Here is a 21137-nt window from a genome sequence, read left to right on the forward strand (position 1 = left end):
CATGAATTCCCTTCAGCCTTGGCTGGTTTGCTTTGTCTAATTGCCTTGCACTCACTTTTGTGCTGTCTTTTCACCACCTTAACACATTATGTCCCTCACTTAATCTGCTGCTGGCATTTCACTGCCTGTGCAATTCCCAATTCACTTTGCGCCTCTCCAACCGCCAACGATCCCGTCCTCAACTTTGTCATTCTCCTGGCTGCTGCCCTTCACGCAGTGATGCAGTTATTCTGCTTTCAGCCTTACTTGGTAAAGCTACAGAAACACAGTGGTCATTTTGTTCTGGGTAACTCCACCCCCAGCAGTGTTAGCTGACTGCTTTAGATGAGAGGGGAAGCTCGGTAAGTCAGAAGGCAGAGATTCACTTGAGTGTTTTAAAAAAGGAATCCAAACACCTTGATAAAGCTTCAAGAGCTGGCAGTACCAGTGAGCTATGTAATGTGGGCATGTGCTCACCCAGTACCAGTTTTCCATATGTAAAATGGGAATGCTCCTTCTTTCTTACCTTAAAGCTTATAAAGCAAAACAAACTGGGATGATAAGGTAGAGTTCATGTTTAAAGTATCTTCGCATTCTGAATGCATATGGGTTTAAAAAAAAAAAAAAAGCAAACCACCTTGATAAACCTTTAGACCAGAATGCTAAGCTACTTGAGGACAAGTAAACCTAAATTTACTGAATTAAAATATTGGTTACTCATACATTTCCTTTTGATTTGCCTAATTTAACATCAGTAGGTGCAAACGATTTAGACAATTCTATAAATGTTTTAAATCTTTACTTACCTTGAGTCAAAACAATGGCACTGACCAAGTGCCACATTACATACATCTGCACAACAAGTTTATATAATTTGTGACATAATGAACAAAAATTGCTTTCAATTTGTTCAGATGGAATTTGTTAAATTTAAACTAATTAGAGTAAATAATCAAAACATGCATTAGTAAGCTGCCAATGTTTTTATTCGCAATAATTGTTTGGCCACACTTCTTAAGGATTTAGGTAAAGGAAATTAAAGTATGATTAAAATAACCAACCTTCCTATTCATCCTTGTCAAATTTTTAACCTTTTAAACATTTTCAGTTTCTAAGTTAGCCTGCAGGAAAGTCAACTTTAGTTACCACTTAGCTTCTTTACAGAACAAGAAAGAGCAAGAAGTAGAATACAGAAAAAAATGTGGGCTCAGCTTTCAAATGCTATTTAAAACTCCTGCCACTTATATCATTCAGACAAAATATTTAAGAGGTTCCTACTTAAAAAACTAGCGTGCTTTTATTGCAAAGCATCTGGAAGTTTGATAATGCAAACTATTTCTACCAATATATTTTATACCATTTAATTAAAAAAGTACAAATATAATTGAGTAAGAGAATGGTATTGCAATAAATGTTATTTAAAACACAAAATATCTTCATATGGGAAAACGTGAAAGAAAGGGTACAAGGACCAAAACAGCAGACAGTTGTCTAAACACCGAGTAACTCTTTTCCCACTGATGACAACAACAGTGTAGTCTGGTTAATCCCAAGGACTTTTATAAATTCTTCCCCCTCAAATATAGAAAGGAAAAATGCATGGGTAGACTCTACCTGGTTTATTCTCATAAATCACAGATTCACAATTTTGACATCCAATTTAAAGGCTTCCTCTTTCTCATCAAACATGAATTTTGAATATGCTATACTTAATTATAGGCAAAACCAGCCAGGAGGTTGACAGCATACATACGGGATAAAAGAGCAGCCAAGGAGGATAATCTTCAGCAAATTTTTCTTTCATCTTTTCCCTGACTTCTAATCTTCACCTTACTTTATTTAGGTTGACTTGCTTTATGGATACAACATAATGCTTTATGGACAAGTGCCTGTTTTTGAATGCAACCCTGTGTAAAATGTGCTTAGTCAAGTATACTAGTCAAGTATATTTTAGTTGAGTTGAATCCATTTTTCCTGTCATGAATTGACAAAGTACTATCAGAAAATTGCTCTGAAAAGCCAGAAAGAAAGAAATTTTGAACACCTTGTATTGAGGCATTCTTCAACTGTTACAGAGAGGATGAGCACTCCAGATCTGAGCTTTCACTGCCATATACTGCTCTGGTCCCTGGGCTGCAATCCCACTGGATCATAGCCATGGGAGTTCTCATCTTATTGCTTAGCTTCAGACACCCATTTCCATGAGAAGATCTGAAAGCAAGGAGGACTGTGACAGGCCCTTTCAAAAGCTCACACGTTCAACTAAATAGAGAAACCTTGTCCATAAAAACACCATATCAAAGTACAGCCTGTCTATAGTCTGATATGCTGTCTCTGGCAAAGCCCATCTCTGATTGCTTCACAGAAAAGTGTGTAACGGTAGTCAGTCATGTGGATCTGTAACCCTGCAGCTTGAGAGACCTCTCCTTCTGACTCCCACTGATCCAGACTTGTGAATTTAGAAATAATTCATATATACACCTGAGCTGGCACACCTTTAGTAAATCTCACCTGGACTCTGAGGCATTTTTCCCCTCCAAAGTTTCCTACTAGCGTTACTTGCTTCTTCCAGGAATACTGCAAGTGAAGCTCTGTTCCTACATCACCTACTTCAGTGCTGTTCTATGCCTGGAGGAATAATTTAACAGCTCTTTAGCAGGGCACAAGTGCCAGAACATCATCTGGAAGAAGAATGTCTTGTTCTACCCAATAGACCGGAAAGGCATTGGACATGTGTGATTTTAAGTCAATAAAAAGAATTACTCTAAACACAATATGTCAAAAGTGTACAGGAACAAATGTGCCAGATATTATTATTAACCATAATTAATTCTGAAAGTAGGCATTAACTCATCAAATAATCCTAGATCAGATAAGAACTTTCATTTGCTCCCAATAAAGGCAAAAATAGTGTTTCTAGTTACATATTTTAACTTTTTTCTTTTCTTTTTTTTTTTAAATAAGTGTCTTGATTCAGTTTCTCCCCTGTTCCAATTGCATTTGGTAACTGACAAAAGAATAAAAAGTATTCCTGTAAGTTTATATATTTCGGCATTATGTATAGTCTGTGCGCACCAGAAGACGCACTGGCACACCAGGAGCTGGAACAAAGGATCTAGATTTTACGTATCAAGTCAGGAAAAACTATGGGTATTTTTCCAGTAACATGAATCAGGCAATACTTCTGTCCAAAGCAGCAAATCAGACTAACTAGGGTTTTTTTGTTGTTTGTTTTAAGATAAATAATCATCATTTGGGCAGCAATAAATTTTTAGTTGGACAAGATGTTTTGGTATCCATTACTCCCTGCCTTCCTTATCCCACATTTTAAACTGATATGAATTTGTGAAGCAAATTCCCTAAGGGTTGTGCTGCACTTTAGGAGACAGATTTTATTAATTGAAGACAACAAATCACTTACAGAAAATAATCGTAATGTAGGAAAGGACTAGGCAGGTTTGTACTCTGAAAATCTCTTTGTAATTGTAGCCCCTTTAGACAGGCATAATCAATTAGAAGTGGTCTGATTTTAACCAGTTGCAGGTTCATTACATTGCATTCCCATTTACGTTGATGAAAATCAGTTTCAGCCTGTGGCCTGGAACTCATATACAGCACTTCCTGGGGCCTCTTAGATAAACACATCAAGAAACAGTTTTATTTGGATCTGTCCTTCACCCTTTATTCATTGAAACAACTTTACAAATCAAGATTAAAACAGAGAAAAATTGGCTCGTAACCAGAGATACACATATACGAGTAAGATATTTAATTTGAGAAAAGTATAAAGCTTCAGTTAATAACTATACCTTAATGTGGGAATCAAAACATTCCTTTTTTACTGCTGAGTTTAGCCTTTCTTTTACTTGTCTAGGGACACTCAGGTTGTATTTAACATAAACATACTACTCCTTCACTTCAGAAGAGCTTCTGCAGCTCATACATTACATTGTCCCTAACGTAGCTTCAAGTTTTTAAAAGCATACTTCCATTCTAAGTTTCTACTCTTAGTAGATATTGCCTGCCACATATCATTTTAAATAGATACAGGAATGTAAGCGAGACAATGCTAACGAACTATTCCTGAGCAGAGAGAGTCCACAAAAATACTGCTTTCCTTCTGCAGAAATTCTTCTACCATACAGCACCCATGTTTGGAGCAGTCCACACAAGCTTTGAAAAATAAATGAATTCGCTATGGTTTGTAAACCAGCCACAGCATGTTGCAGTCCTTCAGGCCCAAATGGCTGGTCTTCACTAATCAGGGACACCACAAAAAACTGGGAGTTTCCTGGTGTGGGGCAGTCAATAAAGACTTTTGCAAATGTACAGCAATTATTTAAAAAACAGTCAAAGCAGACAAAAATCCAAAGGTGGTAGAAATGGGAAAGAGACTGATAAAGATAATATAACGCTCACTGACTAAGCAAATGAGGAGCCCTCACCTGGAATACTGGCTTTGCCCTCATAAAAAGGATAAAAAGGAGTATAAAAATAGAGTTCAAGAATGAGTGATGAGAATAATCAGAAGGAAAGAAAAAAACTTCATATGAAGAGAATGCAGAAAAACTAGGATGATTCATATTACAAAGGAGATGAACAGAGGTAGAGGGTTATGATAAAAAACATGTAAAAGAACTAATATTCCATAGAAGAGTTATCTTTAACAAAGGAGTATTCAAACGAAAATGAAGGATGATGAATCCAGAAGGTTGTTTTTTGTTTTTTTTAAATGTGCTACATGCTTTCTAATTTATTGCTAAAGATTATCACCAAGGCCAATGACTTATCAGGATTTTAAAACTTTATATTTTGTACAAATAACAAAAATAAGTAAATCTATATTGCAACATGAGAATTACTGATGGTAGATAAGGCCCATCCAAAACAAACATTAAGGAGTCAAGAAAAAAATTCTCCCTAGAAGCATGCTATCTTGAAACTGCTCTATAGAGGGAGGCTTGTTCCTCCCTACAAAGTACACGGCCCACCACAAACAGTGGCCAGTACCAGATGAGACGAGACCAATGGTATAACATCATTTGGCAATTCCCACTCCCAAGCAGAAGATTGGAAAGGGGAGAGTAGCAGTATTCTGTTTTTCCAGTCTTGCACCAGCAAAACATTCTGGAAAACTGGAGGAGATCACTTTTTTTTTTTTTTTTTAAATACAGTTCTAGAATTAGGAATACTGCAAAAATCAAGTTGCAACCTTTGACAGGGAACAGTATCTCATTCATCTCAGCAACAGTCTCCAGAACTAGCTCCCCAGAATGCAGAATAAAGGGCCCTTTTATAGAAAGCAGCTGAAACACCCGAAGGACTCCATCTTTCAGTAGATACCGTGAGTACCGGTAATGTATTATTGTTTCTCCAGATTCAACACAGCTCAGAAATTTCCTGACAGAAATTTAATCTGATTTACAGAGCAGTATATTTGACTTACCTGGTCTTTGAAACTTCCCCAGGCGAGTACTCAGCATCACAAGGACATCAATATAGGCAGCTCGGGTCACCAAACAAGGATTTGGCCTGGAAAATCAAGTTACTAAAGATGAAATCCTTATAAAACCTGTGTTCAGACACAACCAGTAAAGCACACCAACATGGAAAAATGCATCAATGCAAATGTCCATTGCTATATCAAAAACTGGACTATCTTAAGTCTATTTTGTCTCATTAATAAAGATCAACTACTGATAAAATTAGACTACATATGCAAACGAATAAGGTCAAGTTATCTAAGCTTCATATCCTGGTCCAGACTGAATGACAAGTCTCCCTACTAGAACGACAACAGGTTTCCTCCATCCATTCCCACAAATTCCAGTTTATAGAATTCACTATTATCGGTAGAATCAGCTTGCCTTGGCAATTAGTACATCTTTATTTTATTTATGGAAAACGTGTGTAATTAACTGCATTAACAAAAATAAGACTTTAGGTCTTAGAGTTTGTAAGAAAAAAAAAAATTCCCTATCAAAAGTATCTACTACATCCCTTTATTGGCCATACCTCTACCACTGTTTTGACGAAGACTCCAGAAGTGCAAAAGTTTTAAAAAAAATTTTTCCCCAAAAAAATTTAGTAATGGGGATTTTGTGTGTGTGATATCCATTGGTCATAAGCTACTTTCTGCTCTACTTCTTCAAACCACAAGCAGTAAACATTTTCTTTTCAATTAGAAAAGTAAAATTAAGTTAACATCTTCATTTTTCTTTATATTATTATCACTGTATGTTTCAGCCAGGAAAACCCTCTCTGGAACATAATTTAATATGAACAGGAAACCCAGTTCAAAACACAGAAATTAATCAGATGAGTCCAAAGGTACTTGCACTAAAATGAAACCTCTGAGAATCAAGCAGTACAAGTTTGAAGTATGACTAATTGTGTTCGATACTTCATTTTTATTTTGTCTGGCACTTACTTTGTATGCTTATCTTTATGTTTGAAACTCATTCAAAAATGCATTAATTAAATATGTTCCAACAGACATTCTCATCTCCATAACATCTTTAAAATTCCAGGAAAAGAACTTTTGCAAATTTATAAAGATATGTGATCATGACATGAAAATGAAAAATTTTTGGTGTAGAAATTTTGCAGCTGGATTTGCCTATGGAGGAGTTAGTCTATGACTGGATTAAAAGGATCACCGCTACCCAAAACGCTCCTCCCACCTTCAGAGATAAACTCTATGATAAGCATTAGTTACCCATGCTTACTTTTATGGGCTACAATGTTATGCATCCATATAAGACATAGTCAGAGACAATGCTACCAGATTTAAACGTTTTTTTCGGGGGCGGGGGGGGGGAGGAGGGTTACAAAAAAAGGCATTTTTTTTAGACATGTTCTTACTAGTGAAGCAAACATGAGCTTCCTGAACCTTCTCCATGCCTGCTTCTTACAGCTTGCCTCAAAGCACATGAGAGCTAAAAACCTGTCTGCAGAGAAGATGCACATCAATAAGAACTGATACCATAAGAAGCCAAAACAATTCTAATATGGCCTATTTTTGGAAAGCTGTATTAGAAATATTTAATTTCTGTCCACTCTGACTAAGCAAGGCTCTTTTCCTGTGTCTTGGGCTTCCTGTTGTTGCCAAATCTGTGTGTGAAAAAAACAAGAAATACTTGCAGGTTTATGAAGCTCAGCCCACAAGAAAAAGAGAGTAACAGACCAGTCAAAGCAAGTCAGCCAGTCAGCCAGCCAGCAAGAAATTGAGAGGTCTCTCACAGTTACCTGTAAGATGGACAAAAGCAGACACGAGAAATTTAAATTAAGATGACATACATGATGGACCTACTGCCCTCTAGCTAGCCTACAAAAATTGAAGACTCACTTATTCCATCATTTCATTGGAAAACAAATTTCCAGCTTACAAACTGTGCCTTGGGAAAAACATGCTGATGCAACCGTTACTGAGGATGTGACAACAGCAATACTGAGATGTGTTTTATTCTAGTCCAGCTTTTAAGCATTTACCACTTAATTTTGAGTATGCACATATTCATGTTTTGACTTTGAAATAATGCTTTTTTACTTTAGAACAAGCCAAATGTTTGTTCTTGGCTTGCTCCATTGCTTTGGTGATGCTAGTGAATTCTCAGCCGTATGTGACAGATGGACAGAACAGGAAACTCAGTTTTCCAAAACCAAGAAATTTCAGTTGTTCAGACTGTAGCCAAAAGCTCTGTGTTTAAAGGCAATCAATTTTTTATTTGCATAATAGGCCTGACAGCCAAAAATCACATGCTGAACATTTCAAATGATGCACTGTACAGTATTTAAGATGACCTGTTTATGCAGAACTTAAACAATGAGAATGGGAAGAGTACAAAATGTTTCTTTTTTAGCACAGAGATCCAAATAAACTGGTGTTCTCGTAAACAAGCTTTGTAGAAAATCTCTCTCCAAACAAAAAAGTCATAGCGCTAGCAAAGGTGTGAGCTCTAGGCATCTGGAATACTGTTCCTTCCTTTTTTGGTCCAAAACTCCCAAATTAGCTCACCTTCCAATCTGGATATTCATGAAAACAAATACATCATACGCCCACTCCAGATGACAGACTGTATCTGACTCTGAAGAGAATAGAGCTCAAGATGGTAGGACTCTTGTAACTAAGGGTATGCTCAAACAGAAATATAATGGGGCTACGAAAAAAATATTCAAGCTACTGCTGGATACTAATAGCAGGCTAGGACAGCACAGAGATTCATGCAGTCCTCATTAAGGTAATGCTTTGTCTACTTTAGCAAGGAGGTTAGTGCAACAGCAGGTATGTGAAGTTAAACAGCTGATACTAAGGACCCAATGCCCACCCTGTACATCATGCCCAGAAGCACTAAAAACAATTTTCAGAAGTTTATGCTGCCACTTTTTGTTTCTCTTTGGATTCAGAACTCAAGAGTCATAATCAACCTACTGCAGGGATCTCACTGCACTTAAAAGCTTAATCTGAAGTTGCTAGTATCCCTTCATGACGCTGTATTTAGATATTAACTGTCCAGGTGAAAATAAAGTCAGCAATCCTGGCTGTCCCTGTGCCCCCAGCAATCCCTGTGTCCCCAGTAGATCATCATGAAATTTCATGGAAGATGCAAGATGACTGGAACAACCTAAGTCAAAAATGCTAAAGGAGAATGAAGGTTTTAAAGAGTCTGCAGGTGCCTTTTTTTTTTCTTTTTTTTTTTTTAGTCTCTCAAAGCTCCAGCATAACAGTATCTTCAAGCTGGACAAAAAAGTGTCTAATTTTTTTAAAGCAGCATGGCTAAACTTCAGATAGAAATCTGAAAACACAGTCACCAGTTTCCGTATCATTAATTTTGACATGTTGCAAATGATTTCTGGATTAGATCTTGAAAATGAAGTCTTCTACAATTAGCCAATTTTGTATCATTAAGGCTAAACAAATAATTGGGGATAGGGTAGTCAGAGTTTGTTGCAGTTATATTTTCAATTCTGGTATGTGAATATTAAATTAGAAAAGAGTTCAAGTCACCTGTAAAAAGAAACCTTTTGTTAGCTGTTGGGAGTCCAGGGAAATTTTTAAGAGAAAAAGGTTAATGAAACTAAATATTCCTTTTAAATCCATGGGCTCACATTCAAACTTCTATGAAGAGGCCCAAGTTAAGCAGCTAGAGAATATTATATCATTGAAGTAACAATAAGCTATTTGTTTAACTGCCTGGTATGGGAATCAGGAAGCATACCCTTCACAAGATATTCCCACTCTGTAAATGTAAATTTGAATTACCAGGTTCAGGAACTTAATGTGCAATATTGCATTTTTCTCCAGCTGGCTTTGGAATGCACGATGATGTTGGAAACTCTTTGATTTTTGTTCTACCTTTACCACCTCTAAGTACCACTGATTGTAACCCAGGTTTATGTATGAAATCAATCCTAGAATCTCACAGTTTGGAGTTCTGCAAATATATATATTTTTTAAACAAAGTTTGATTCACCTTTTATAGTTAAGCCATGCTCAATTTAAGGTAGTCATTTGTTTGCTTATTTTGGATGGCAAATCCAACACAAACCAAATTGGCATTTATTGCAAGAAACCGGCAATATTTGGTCACGGACCTTCTGCGTACCCTGCTCACACACCTGGTTTCAACTGTATCAGCAACATGCAGCTTAACTTCTGAAACTCAGTTTCTCTTGTATTACTGCTTTTTTTTTAAAAGATGATCAACATTAATGAATTACGGAGCAAACTATCTCCTCTTCCAAGGGAAACAACAGGGAGTAAAAAGTACAGCAAGCTCACCCATTTGGCTTCTGTCAGATTCAATTCAATTCTGTCAGAACACTCGGAAAAGACTTAAATTAAATACACAACCTCTTGCTCCTCTAACCATTAAGGTCTGCAGAGGCCCTTATGCATCATTTCTACTTATATTCCTATTCATATTCCAGGACACCATTTATAACCATACAGATTTCTATAAATTAACTAGTATGGCCAAGACTCCTTTATGTAGGACTAGTACCACAAAAATTCTGGTGCACAACTTTTGCAGAGTCTCATTCTATTCTCACAAACCCCAACTTTAAAATGACATTTTAAGTCAGATGACTTAAAAAGAAGACAACTGTTTAATTCCTAGTCATTCCTGTTTTTCCAAAAAAGCATCACCTCACACAGGTATAAATAACAACAACAACAACAGCAGCAGGTTTAATTTATTACATAAATAAGACAGATACAAGTCACTGATTATCAAATCAAAATTGTTTGTGTTAATGCTTATAATATTACTTTTCAGTTATTCAGGTCAATGGAAATTCAATATTTTCCTAAGAGGTAGTTTATTTTGCTCATATTCTTTCTTCATCAAGAAACAAATGTTGAAAAATTATTAGCAGAACAAGAACTATCAATATGCAATAACTTATGATACTTACTAAACATTTAAATGCCATAAAAATAAAAGCATGTTTGGTAATCAAACTCGGGGACAAATATTTGTCTTAACAAATTTCAAATGCAACCTGCCGGTCAACATCTATTAAAAAAGCTCAGAACATCTTTGTTGTGGATTAGTTTAGGTATAGATATCTTAGTTTAGTTAGATATCTTAGGCATATCTAAAAAAACTTTTGTAAAAGCTTTCAGAAAAGCTGTGTTTTGCATCCTCCAAGCCTTTAGAAGAGTTCGAAAGATTTCATATCTTCCAGTCAATGCTACTTTATGAATACAGCCAGTCTCATTTGTCAGAATGGAATATTACTTTATGGAATAAGTAACACAATAAAGTCAACTAAGTTTCCTCCTAATAGTATGTAACTTGTGCATCATGGGTTTGGTCACTGTATAATAATAAATAACTACACAAAGTGTCACCAAAAGTTTTTTCAGGGTAAAGTACACTGTGTAATTGACTGTTAGTTATTTATGCTCTACATATGTAAATTGGTTATCCTCAGCTCCAATCTTTAAAAATTGATGATGAGATTTGGCTTATGAATCAAGCAAATTAAAAATGCAGGCAAAATTCTACAACTTACAAAGCCTCCTAAAAATCTCTGTATTCTGTCCAAAAATGTTCAAGACACACTCTTAGGAGACAGGGTACAAAAACCAGGGCTGGCCAGATTAAAAGGGCAACTCTTCCAAAGGCCAATTCACAGCTGCCTTGAGAATAAGATGAGAATCATTCTTATGATTCATGTGACTATTTTCACTTCTACATCCAAAGTGACCTATTAATTAAACAAACTGCCTACTCCTTCCTTAGCCTTTTAATGATAAGTGCCACTGTTATGGGAATGATAAATGTTTCTGGAGCCTTGGGAAAAGCTGAAAAAAGCCTAAAATTTCTGGAAGGAACACCCTTTCACATGATTAAACTTTTAAGACAGCATTTTAGAAAGAACCCATACTAAAAAAAAAAAAAAAAAAGCCAGCATTTCTTACATGTGGCCTGCAATTACGCCTCCCGTTCCTCTGCACAGAGTTGTAAGGACAACACGTGATATATCTATTCCAAAGAAATGACTCGATCATAAAGTGATTTACTCTGCTACTTCTATACACTAAGAGATGCTTAAGCATTCTGCAGTACAGTGCAAGATTTTCAGCTACATTATTGGCCGTATTTTCACAGAACTTTGATAAAAAGGACTAGCACACCATTCAAGACTGAACTGAATAAAACAGGCCACACTTAACCTGCAAATTTCCTTGACATCTTTTTGACCAACTCGGGAAAACCTGCATCAGAATCATCAGCTAAAAATCTTCTAAAAGCACCAAGAAGTCTATCTGCTGTGATGTTTGAATTTCCATACAGTCAACACTACATAATCCTCGGGGCTATCCAGGGGATTTTTTCCTTGTGGGGTTGCTGATGAACCTGGCCCAGCTGGCCTTGTATTGGCCACATTTTACCTGCAGAGAGATCTGGGAAAGGAGCATGGGTCACTCATGGAGGCCACGAAGCTTATAGAAATTCCACCTGCATATACAATTAGCAGCTGATTAACAGATAAATCTTCCACTGTTTTGGTTATTAGCTTTCAAATTCTGCAGTATTCTAAAGACTGGGGTTGTCTGGGGGCACAGTTGCACAGAAGGCAGCCTTCATATTTTGATCTATTTTCTCTCAGAGCCCACATCATGTAGCACTGAAACAAAAACACCAAAAGATGCGCAACCTTCCTCTGGTCTTCTTGAAGAGACATTAATAATTGATTTAATTATTAAACTTTGGCCATAACATTTTTAACCATGTAATACAAAACCAGCACATCAGTGAACATCATGGCCAACAGACCTACATGTTAATGGAAAGCGTTTAAAAAAATATGAAGCCAACACTAACAAGTAATCCTTGCCGAGTTCCTGGAAGTGCAGGAACACCCGCATATAAATACAAACATCTCCTAACAGTGCACCTGCTTGCCTACTTGGGTTGTTGGCATCTTCTTGGAGTAAGTGCAATGGGAAGAGACCCCTGCCCATTCTGTAAGATCAGCTGGTCCTGAACTACAACAAGCAGTTTCCCCAAAGGGAAAGTTGTTGGTCTGGTGATTTCAGATTTTCTGCCACCAACAAAGCCAGACTTTAACGTTGCTGTTAAATTCCCTGCCCTTATCAGGAAAGCTACTGCTTCAAAAGGAAACTACACAAATTATTTTCATAGTGGTACTACCAAGAATATTCTGAGTTTCAGCTATTAAGAAAAAACCGACTTGTGCTCTGGTTGTCCTTGGTGAATGATACTGGAAGGCTGTGTTTTTGTTGGTTTTTGAGCATGCTGGTTTGATAAAATAATTCTGTATGCTTTCTTTTTTGTTCTCTTAATGAGAACCATATGTGATGCCTTTACACCATGCTAAAATTTTGAGAGGTCAAACTAATCCCATGTGCAAATCTACTAATTTTTACACAATTAACATCAGGAATGAATTTGGCTTGTAAAGTAGTATGTTACTAAAACTCTTCTATTTATTTATTGGAAAATATTTGCGGATATGAGTAAGGATTTATGTCCAAAAACTGTAATTGTACATATTTTCTGCCCACTTTGAATGTTGCACTGTTGGAGGAAACACATGTTTAACAACCTTACCCAATTCTTAATATTCCCTGAATGCTCATATTTAAGTTAGAAGCATACTTGTGAACCAGAGTCAAATGTTTTATCTCATGCAAAGTACATCTTAAACTTCTGTCTGAAGTTTAAACACATCTCTACTGATACCCAAGTAAGTGTTCCAAAGCAAGCAATCACTAACTACCTAAATAAACCATTTGTAGCTGAATTAAAGGTATCGTGATCAAAACTGGTGAAAGAGCAGACTTGGAGTAGCACAGAAAGTTGAATTAGTCTGCTAAAAGCATGTAAGATTTAAATGGATGCCTCCAAGAACACATTTATAGGCAGTGAGACAACTTACAGCTCCCCCTTCTATAAATCACACCGCGGCTGCTTGCAAAAGCTGCAAACAATTCAAAAGTGCATTGCAGCTACATCTGCATGCACCTCTGGAAACTTCCCCCTTGCCACCATAACCACACAAAATACTGTTCTGTCCGTAACAGTCTGCTCATTAGAAATTAGTGCTGTCTGTCCTATGAGACAGTGAGAGAATAAAGGCGTATTTAGGCTACACTCCTTGAGTCATGAGGGCCTGACACCACACTGAGGCCACGTTCATATTTTCCAAACAGGAGGCCTAAACTCAACCCACATGAAGTTCCTTCTAGGAAGGGAGTAAGGCTGCTTGCCTGCCTGCTGTCACTCACGTAAGGCTGCCAAAAGCACATGGGAAAAGAGGATGCTACAGGCTTGCTGCAATGCCACAGCCATCAACTTGGCAGATCACAGTACTCTACCGCATTATAAAATGCATGCGAGATTTCCCTCATTCAAAGCAGAGGTATAGGTGGATCATAAAAGAGACATGGCACTACTGGAGCAAGTCCAGCATAGGGCTACAAAGATGATTAGGGGACTGGAGCATCTCTCTTATGAGGAAAGACTGAGAGAACTGGGCCTGTTTAGCTTGGAGAAGAGAAGGCTGAGAGGAGATCTTATCAATGTGTACAAATATCTAAAGGGAGGGTGTCAAGAGGATGGGACCAGACTCTTTTCAGTGGTGCCCAGCAACAGGATGCGAGGCAACGGGCACAAACTGAAACACAGACAATTCCATCTGAACATGAGGAAAAACTTTTTCACTGTGAGGGTGACAGAGCACTGGAACAGGTTGCCCAGAGAGGTGGTGGAGTCTCCTTCTCTGGAGATATTCAAAACACGCCTGCACACGATCCTGTGCAACGTGCTCTAGGCGACCCTGCTTGAGCAGAGGGGTTGGACTAGATGATCTCCAGAGGTCCCTTCCAACCTCAACCATTCTGTGATTCTAGAGTCAGCCTGGAGAAAACTGAGTAGCAAATATCTCAGTGGGAAATGAATCTGGTTTTGAACCCAAACCTGGAATGACTTTGCATGGACTGGTTATATGAGTTTGAATCTTGTGTCCATACATCAGAACCCATTGATATTTTTAATGGTCCCATCCATAACGCACAGGGCTAAGCAGCAGCACAAAAGAGCACAGGATATTTGGATTACAAAGCTAAGCGCATACACCACAGGCAATCCAGCCCAGACAAGCCAGGGATGCATTGCAAAGCGAAAGTCAGCTGGTTCTGTCCAGGGCTATCTCCCATCCTAACTCCCATGCAGTTTCAAGGAAGCATCCTTCTTCAAAGTAAACTTCCCCTGGGCAGACAAGCTCTCGGCTAAGAAATGGCACATACCTAGAAGTTAACAGAATGCACTATGTGACTGCTGGCAGAACCTGAAAACCTTTTGCCCCTCCTGTTGTCACCAGTAAGAATGAAAGGGGGGGGGGGGAGAGGGAAATAAAACTAAAAACACTGGGAGACTGCATCCTACAGCAAAGTTGTGCAATGACATGATTTCACCAGTTTTCCAGTACTAACACTTTGCAATGCCAAAGGCTACAATGAAACAAGACAGATATTTCCAGGACTTCTGTGTAACAAATTACCAGCACTGAAAGCTGCACTTTTAGCTTTCAATATTTATAAAGCAGAAGGCACCTACAGTTAGCCTTTTAACTCCTTGGTATGCAGCTGAGCTAAAAACAACTTCTACTCTTTTTACCCATATGAAAGACCTTTGAACTTTTTCAAAGGCTTAGCTTGATATATTATTTTTTATAGCTTTCACCAGATTACTTTCCGTCACTTCATTCCATCACCTCAGTCCTCCAACAAGACAGACTTCATATATTTTTATATTTCTGTTCTTCTCAAACATCCGGCATCTCCCATACTTGCAGGAAAACACAATATAAGGATAAATCTATAAGTGAGGTCAAACACTTCAATCACCTTGAGAAGTCAGTGGAGGACTTGAAGAAAGCTCTCAAATTCACCCAGACATCAAAAATAGAAATACTACTTTTGAATACTCAGAAGGTTAGTATCCCAAAGATGTATGAAAAACAAGAAATGGGGAGGGGAGGTGTTTTCCTGCTGACACTTTAATATATTCTACAAAGGGGAATAAACAACCATGTCCCAATTAATCCCATACGTCTGACTTAACAACAGACAGAAAATATCAATTGAAAAAAAAAGTTTTATGAAATACAATTTCAAAAGATTTAACTTCCTGGGGAGAGTGAGCTATTATTTTATTTCCTAAAGCAAATTCAGACATCTGGGGGTGGGGAAGAGGGAGGGAAGAGATTAACATATATGTGTAATAGATTCTCAGGCTTTTCTACACCAATACATATTGATACAAGGAAAATACTTTCTGGCCTTGAAAAGGAAAAAAAAAACCAAAAAACCAGACAGTTCTACAAACAGCTAAAGAAAGATAATCTTTCCTCCAGTTATATATATGATGATTGAGCCTCATTTTTAAGAATTACTCAAGAATTAAAAATTTTGTAAGTAAAATAGGAGGTTCTCACAGAGGATGTTCCATAGTACAAAGGAAACAGGTAGCTGAAAGCAAGCCAGCAAGAACTCTGCAGAACTAACACAGAACCGTGAATGAAGACTGAATGCAAGTAAGCCTAATATCAGAACAGTATACTTTTGGAAATGTCCCCATTCCAAATTCACAGATTACTTTCCTGTTATTTTAACTTTTTTACCGTATAAGATTAATAGTGCCTGTCCCTATAATACTGTCTTTTTTCAAGCAATAACCATACTGTGGTAACTGTGACACTAAGTTATCTCCTTATGAGAAAGGCATAAGAAACAGATGGAGATTACTAATCAATTATTTCCTGTTACACTCTCTCCTTCTCTGAAGAGAAGGAACATGCGAATGACTGTACATGGAGCAAAGGGATCTCCAGCCAGCACCTCCCTGACAGTGACCAACAGCAGACGCATAACACAGAGTGTAAAAACAGGGCAAGCATGAAGTGATGGTTTCCTGAAATACTCTCCCAAACTCCAGGAAACGGCACAGATGGACTTACTGAGCCAGAGCTAGTGTGTTTGTGATTAATAATGTAAATAATACAATTAGTTAAATCTATCGTTATCCTTGATGGCTTTTCCTTCTATTAATTTCTCCAGTCAGTTTTTGAAAGTTCATAAACTTTCAACATCCATAATATCCTATGATGAATAGTTTGGCTACTCAGCTATGTGTGTGAATAACTACCTTCTTTTTTTCCATTTTAAACCTCCCACTCGTTAACTTCATTTGATGTTCCTAATTCATGCTTTACATGAAATAATTCATTATTTTATAGATCTCTATTTTATGGCTCCTCAGCAGTCCCTTTTCCAAGTCACAGAGTCCTAGTTTACTTAGCCATTCCTTATATGGAGTAGCTTCCACACCTCGATTATCCTTGCCATCCTTTTCTTGGTCTTTTCCAGTTCTACAATTCCATTTTTGAGCTGATATGACTAGAACCAACATATACACAATGCAGCTGCACACTAGTTTAAGATGTTTTTTTCTTGTTCTCATTCTTTTCTCTACCCTAAATATTCAGGTTCCTATTTTAGGCTGCCACTGAGCACTGAACTGATATTTTTATGGAATTATTTTTCATAAGTATATCACTCCAAAGAGTTAACAACCATCTCAGACCACCATCAAACTACATATAAAGTTAGATAGGCATCCTTCTATCTTTACCCACAGTGACTTTTATTTGCCATGTTATCATCTTGCTAGTCAGTCTCATAAGACCCTTCCGCAGTTCCTTATAGCTGGCCCTCATCTTTGCTACATTACAAAAATTAACAACACGAACAACTTTTGGCATCTCACTAGGCACTTCCTCTTCCCGATCACTACTAACAGTTAAGCCTGACAGGCCCTAACAAATTCCTATAGGACTCCTCTGTGCAAATTCAATATTTTACTCCTAACTTCCATCACTTTTTGTAAGTAAAGTTCAGACTGTTTTTCTCATGTGCATCACTTCACATTTGTTTACATAAAGTTTTACCTATTTTATCACACTCACTCAATCAGAAGACGTTCTGCACTTCTTGAAGATCAGCTGTATCTTGATTACTCTGAATCACTTAACATGAGCAGCAAACTTCTTACACCCACTGGTCACCCCTTTCTCCAAATCAGTTATGATTTTGTTTTTGATGATCATAAAGCAACATAGGTCTTATCAGAGATCTGAACTAGACTCCCTAGTGACCTTTCCACTGTGAAAATTGTATTCTGGAATATTTTACCCACTTATTTATTTATCCAAGGACTTGCCTCTCCTTCCACAACAACTCAGTTTCCTCAAAGAGTTTTAGGTGAGGAACTTTCAAAAGCATTTGACAAGATCAGGCAGATTTTCAGAAAAAAAAATTTTTTTTTCTTCACTGCAGTATATAGGTCATCTGAAGATCCTTTTACAGAAACCTAAGGAAAATATTTCCAGAACTGCAATGGACTGTTTGTGGCCAGCTAAATGCTTCTTTCAATAGTTTCAACAATTGCTCACTGTGACATTTTTCTACATTTTTTTTTTGGTAAAGGTCAAAACAGAGAAAATAACATCATAATCTAATTATGTGGCCATACTCTTCCTAGCCCAGAAGGAACATTCATCCTTTCCTCAAAAGGATACTTCTGTAAGCATTTTCATTCGCACTTTTTTTTTTTTTGCCTTTTTTTAATGAGTGAACAGTCATTAGCAGTCTCTAAATGAGAATGAACTAAGAAAAAAATAAAAAATGATAAAGCGCACAGGTAAGGTAGACTCATGTGTTTTCGCTCCATGCTATTTGAAAAAAAAATCTGGATTAAAAAAACAGCAAATGAATAAGACGACTAAATTTTACACAATTCTAGAGAAATAAACACGTCCATTTTGCCAAGAAAAAAACAAGAGTCTACCAAGTTTTCAATATATTTGTAATTTATGTATATGAACATATATCTAGTGTTTTATCTTACCTTTTGGCCAGCCACAGTTTGGTTCCTACACAGGTAACGATGTCACTCAATCCCTCCTGAAAGTCTGAATTAATGCGCTGTTTCGATTCCAAGTACGACTGCAGCAAGTGAAAAACCTAATCACCCCCCCAAAAAAAAGAAAAAGAAAATTGAAGACTGCTGTGGAAATATTTTTGAACCCAACATTTCTAGCCATCGCTTTTCCTTCAGATAACTAAGATGAAAACAACACAAAATGAACAACTATTACTCAAGCTGTACACCTGTACACAGGAAGAACGGGAATTATTTTTAGTTAATCATCTAACCAAAAAGCTTTACAGATTACGCTTTCTATTTTGGTATCCTAAATTCTTTCCTTCATGGGGTCTAGGATGCATCTTCACCTGGCCTAACAACAGATGAAATCCTTAAATTGCCTATTCTTTAAAAATAACTTTGGAAAGTAAATGAACAAGCACACAGGAAGTACTGGAAGATGTTAGCCTCAGTGAAGCAATTAGAGCACAGTCTGGTGGACACCACTCTTACTGGCCCCTTGCCAACTAAGCATCCCTCAACTTTCAAACTTATTCCTGTGCCATCTGCTCAGCAGTGCCAGTGCAACTGCCCATGGAGCATCTCAGCAACCTGGCCCACAGGATGGACAGGGCTATCTGTGTTACACAAGTACAAGCAAAGAGGCAGGAAAGGGTGAAAAGCTGCAGCAAAGGAAATGCCACAGAAGACAACACCGCTGCTGAAAGAAGCTTCTACCAAATTATGGCATAGGCAAATTAGAAAGTATATGCTAACCATAAGAATCTACTAGAATTGTACAAGGAAACTGTCAGAAGACTGTTTCAATTGCAAAGGTAATTGCAGTCGTGAGTTACTGACAACACTATTCATACATTGCAAGAGAATTTCTGCATTACAAAAGTAAAAGATACAGATTCCCACAGTGAAATAAATATAGTTGACTCTTTAGTGCTTACGTATCAAATGCCTGTGATTGTCAAACCTGGTCCACACTTAAAATTCAGATGGTTAGGTATCTGAATCCCAGAGATGTGTTAAGGCCTTTACATAGGTTCTTTAAAACATACAGTAGCACACCATTCCCATACTGAGCAAAAAGCTTTCTAAAGTCAGCACAGTTAGTATATGTAACCCCTCTGCAGTCCTGATAGAAAAGTATCTGTAATACTGTTCCTGAGATCCTTCGTTCAGGGCTCCAGTTAAACATGACAGGCACTTGGGTTTCACAGAGAAGCAAGCAGCTTACACCCTTTCCTTCCAAGGACAGAAGAGACTGAGCTCCTCACACTGGAGCTGTGGAAGCGACTGTGCTATCTCCTCCTGAGTTTCACATAGGAGACTCATAGACACATCCCAGCCACCATGAAGGAAGGAATTCAAAACACCAAAATAGAAAGCGCAATCTGCAAAGTTTTCTCATCAGCTGATTAACAAACCAAATAATTCCTGTTCTTAGTGACCTTCCTGTGCTATTTACAAACAAATTTTCCAAGTGGTATTGAATACATAGAAAGGTGTTAAGAAAAAACAGAGTTAAGAAAAGATGTACAGTCAACTGGGTCATAAGTATGAAGAGCAAACAGTGGATGACATAGGAAAGCTGACACCAGCTGCACAGTGGAGAGGGACTCTCCAACCTAGCCCCTGTAGCACTCACCTTCTCTGTGTATGAACACACTCCTTCGACACAAGTCAAAATGCCCATGTCATTCTACTTTAGTTTTTACCTCTACCACCCATATGCGAGCGAACAGGCAACATGATTTAGTCTCTACACAGAAAATATGGTGCAATAATTAAGCCTAAAGGGAATGATCTTGCTTAAGTTAAGGAGTTTTAGAGAGATGTAATTTGGAAGCTGTAAGAGAAGGAACATGGTGCCAACTCTTGCTGTATAACTTGCCTTAAAGCCTCAAAATCCTAAATCTATTTACCTATACAGGTAGGTTACACTGATAGAGACAACAGGGTTTCTACACCAATTGAAAGAGCACATCCCCCATTGATTATTTCTTGAGACTGGTGATGTGCAGAACTTCGGGAGCTTTAGAGATGTTATCAGGCCATTTCTAGAAAAACATACACACACATGAGCATTTTATATTAAAACACTTTATTTGTGAGAGTACTGGCATTTCATACTTGCAAAGGGACAATTTTATGACTAACTGATCAAGCTGGAGCTTTCACTTCATTTTGGGAAAAGAAAAATCTTTATATTCACATTTTTACATCTCAGATCTTGGCCTCCTTCATTGCCACTTGCTTCCGGGGTTATTTTTGCATTTGTTTGCTTGTTTTGGAAACACAAGCAGAGCCGCATAGCATTAACTTGACACAATTTCATCTGGGTTATTTTTCCTAAAATTATTCAGGTGGAAAAACAGCTGCAGTATTATCAAATAAGCATAGGAATATCATGGAATAGAAGAGCCGTCAAGAGACTGTTTAATCCACACAGACACTGAGGTAGGGTCTAACATACTTAGACAAAACACGTGCCTGATTGTCCTGCTCTTGGAAACAGTCAATAAAGTAGATTCCAAAATAGTTGTATGCAACCTCTTCTAGTGTTTCACACTCAAAATCCAAGCTCTTAAAAATAAGGTGTTCCTTTCCACTCACACCCTTGACTTTTGCCCTCATGGCCCAGGAAAACAACTGTTCTCAGGACTCCATTCAGTTGGTTCA

The 21137-nt window shown here is 37.6% G+C and overlaps 1 protein-coding gene across 1 annotated transcript in view; it reads right to left on the minus strand.

The window, feature by feature from the left end:
* THADA (THADA armadillo repeat containing) overlaps positions 1-21137 on the minus strand; it is a 167690-nt gene that overhangs the window by 43317 nt on the left and 103236 nt on the right. Inside the window, exons 31-32 of the mRNA XM_067293137.1 lie at positions 18426-18541; positions 5426-5511 (exon numbers count right to left, since the gene is read on the minus strand). Coding sequence (XP_067149238.1) covers positions 5426-5511; positions 18426-18541 — 202 coding nt within the window. The remainder of the gene's footprint in view (positions 1-5425; positions 5512-18425; positions 18542-21137) is intronic.

This window comes from Apteryx mantelli, chromosome 3 (assembly GCF_036417845.1).
Source record: "Apteryx mantelli isolate bAptMan1 chromosome 3, bAptMan1.hap1, whole genome shotgun sequence".
NCBI lineage: Eukaryota > Metazoa > Chordata > Aves > Apterygiformes > Apterygidae > Apteryx > Apteryx mantelli.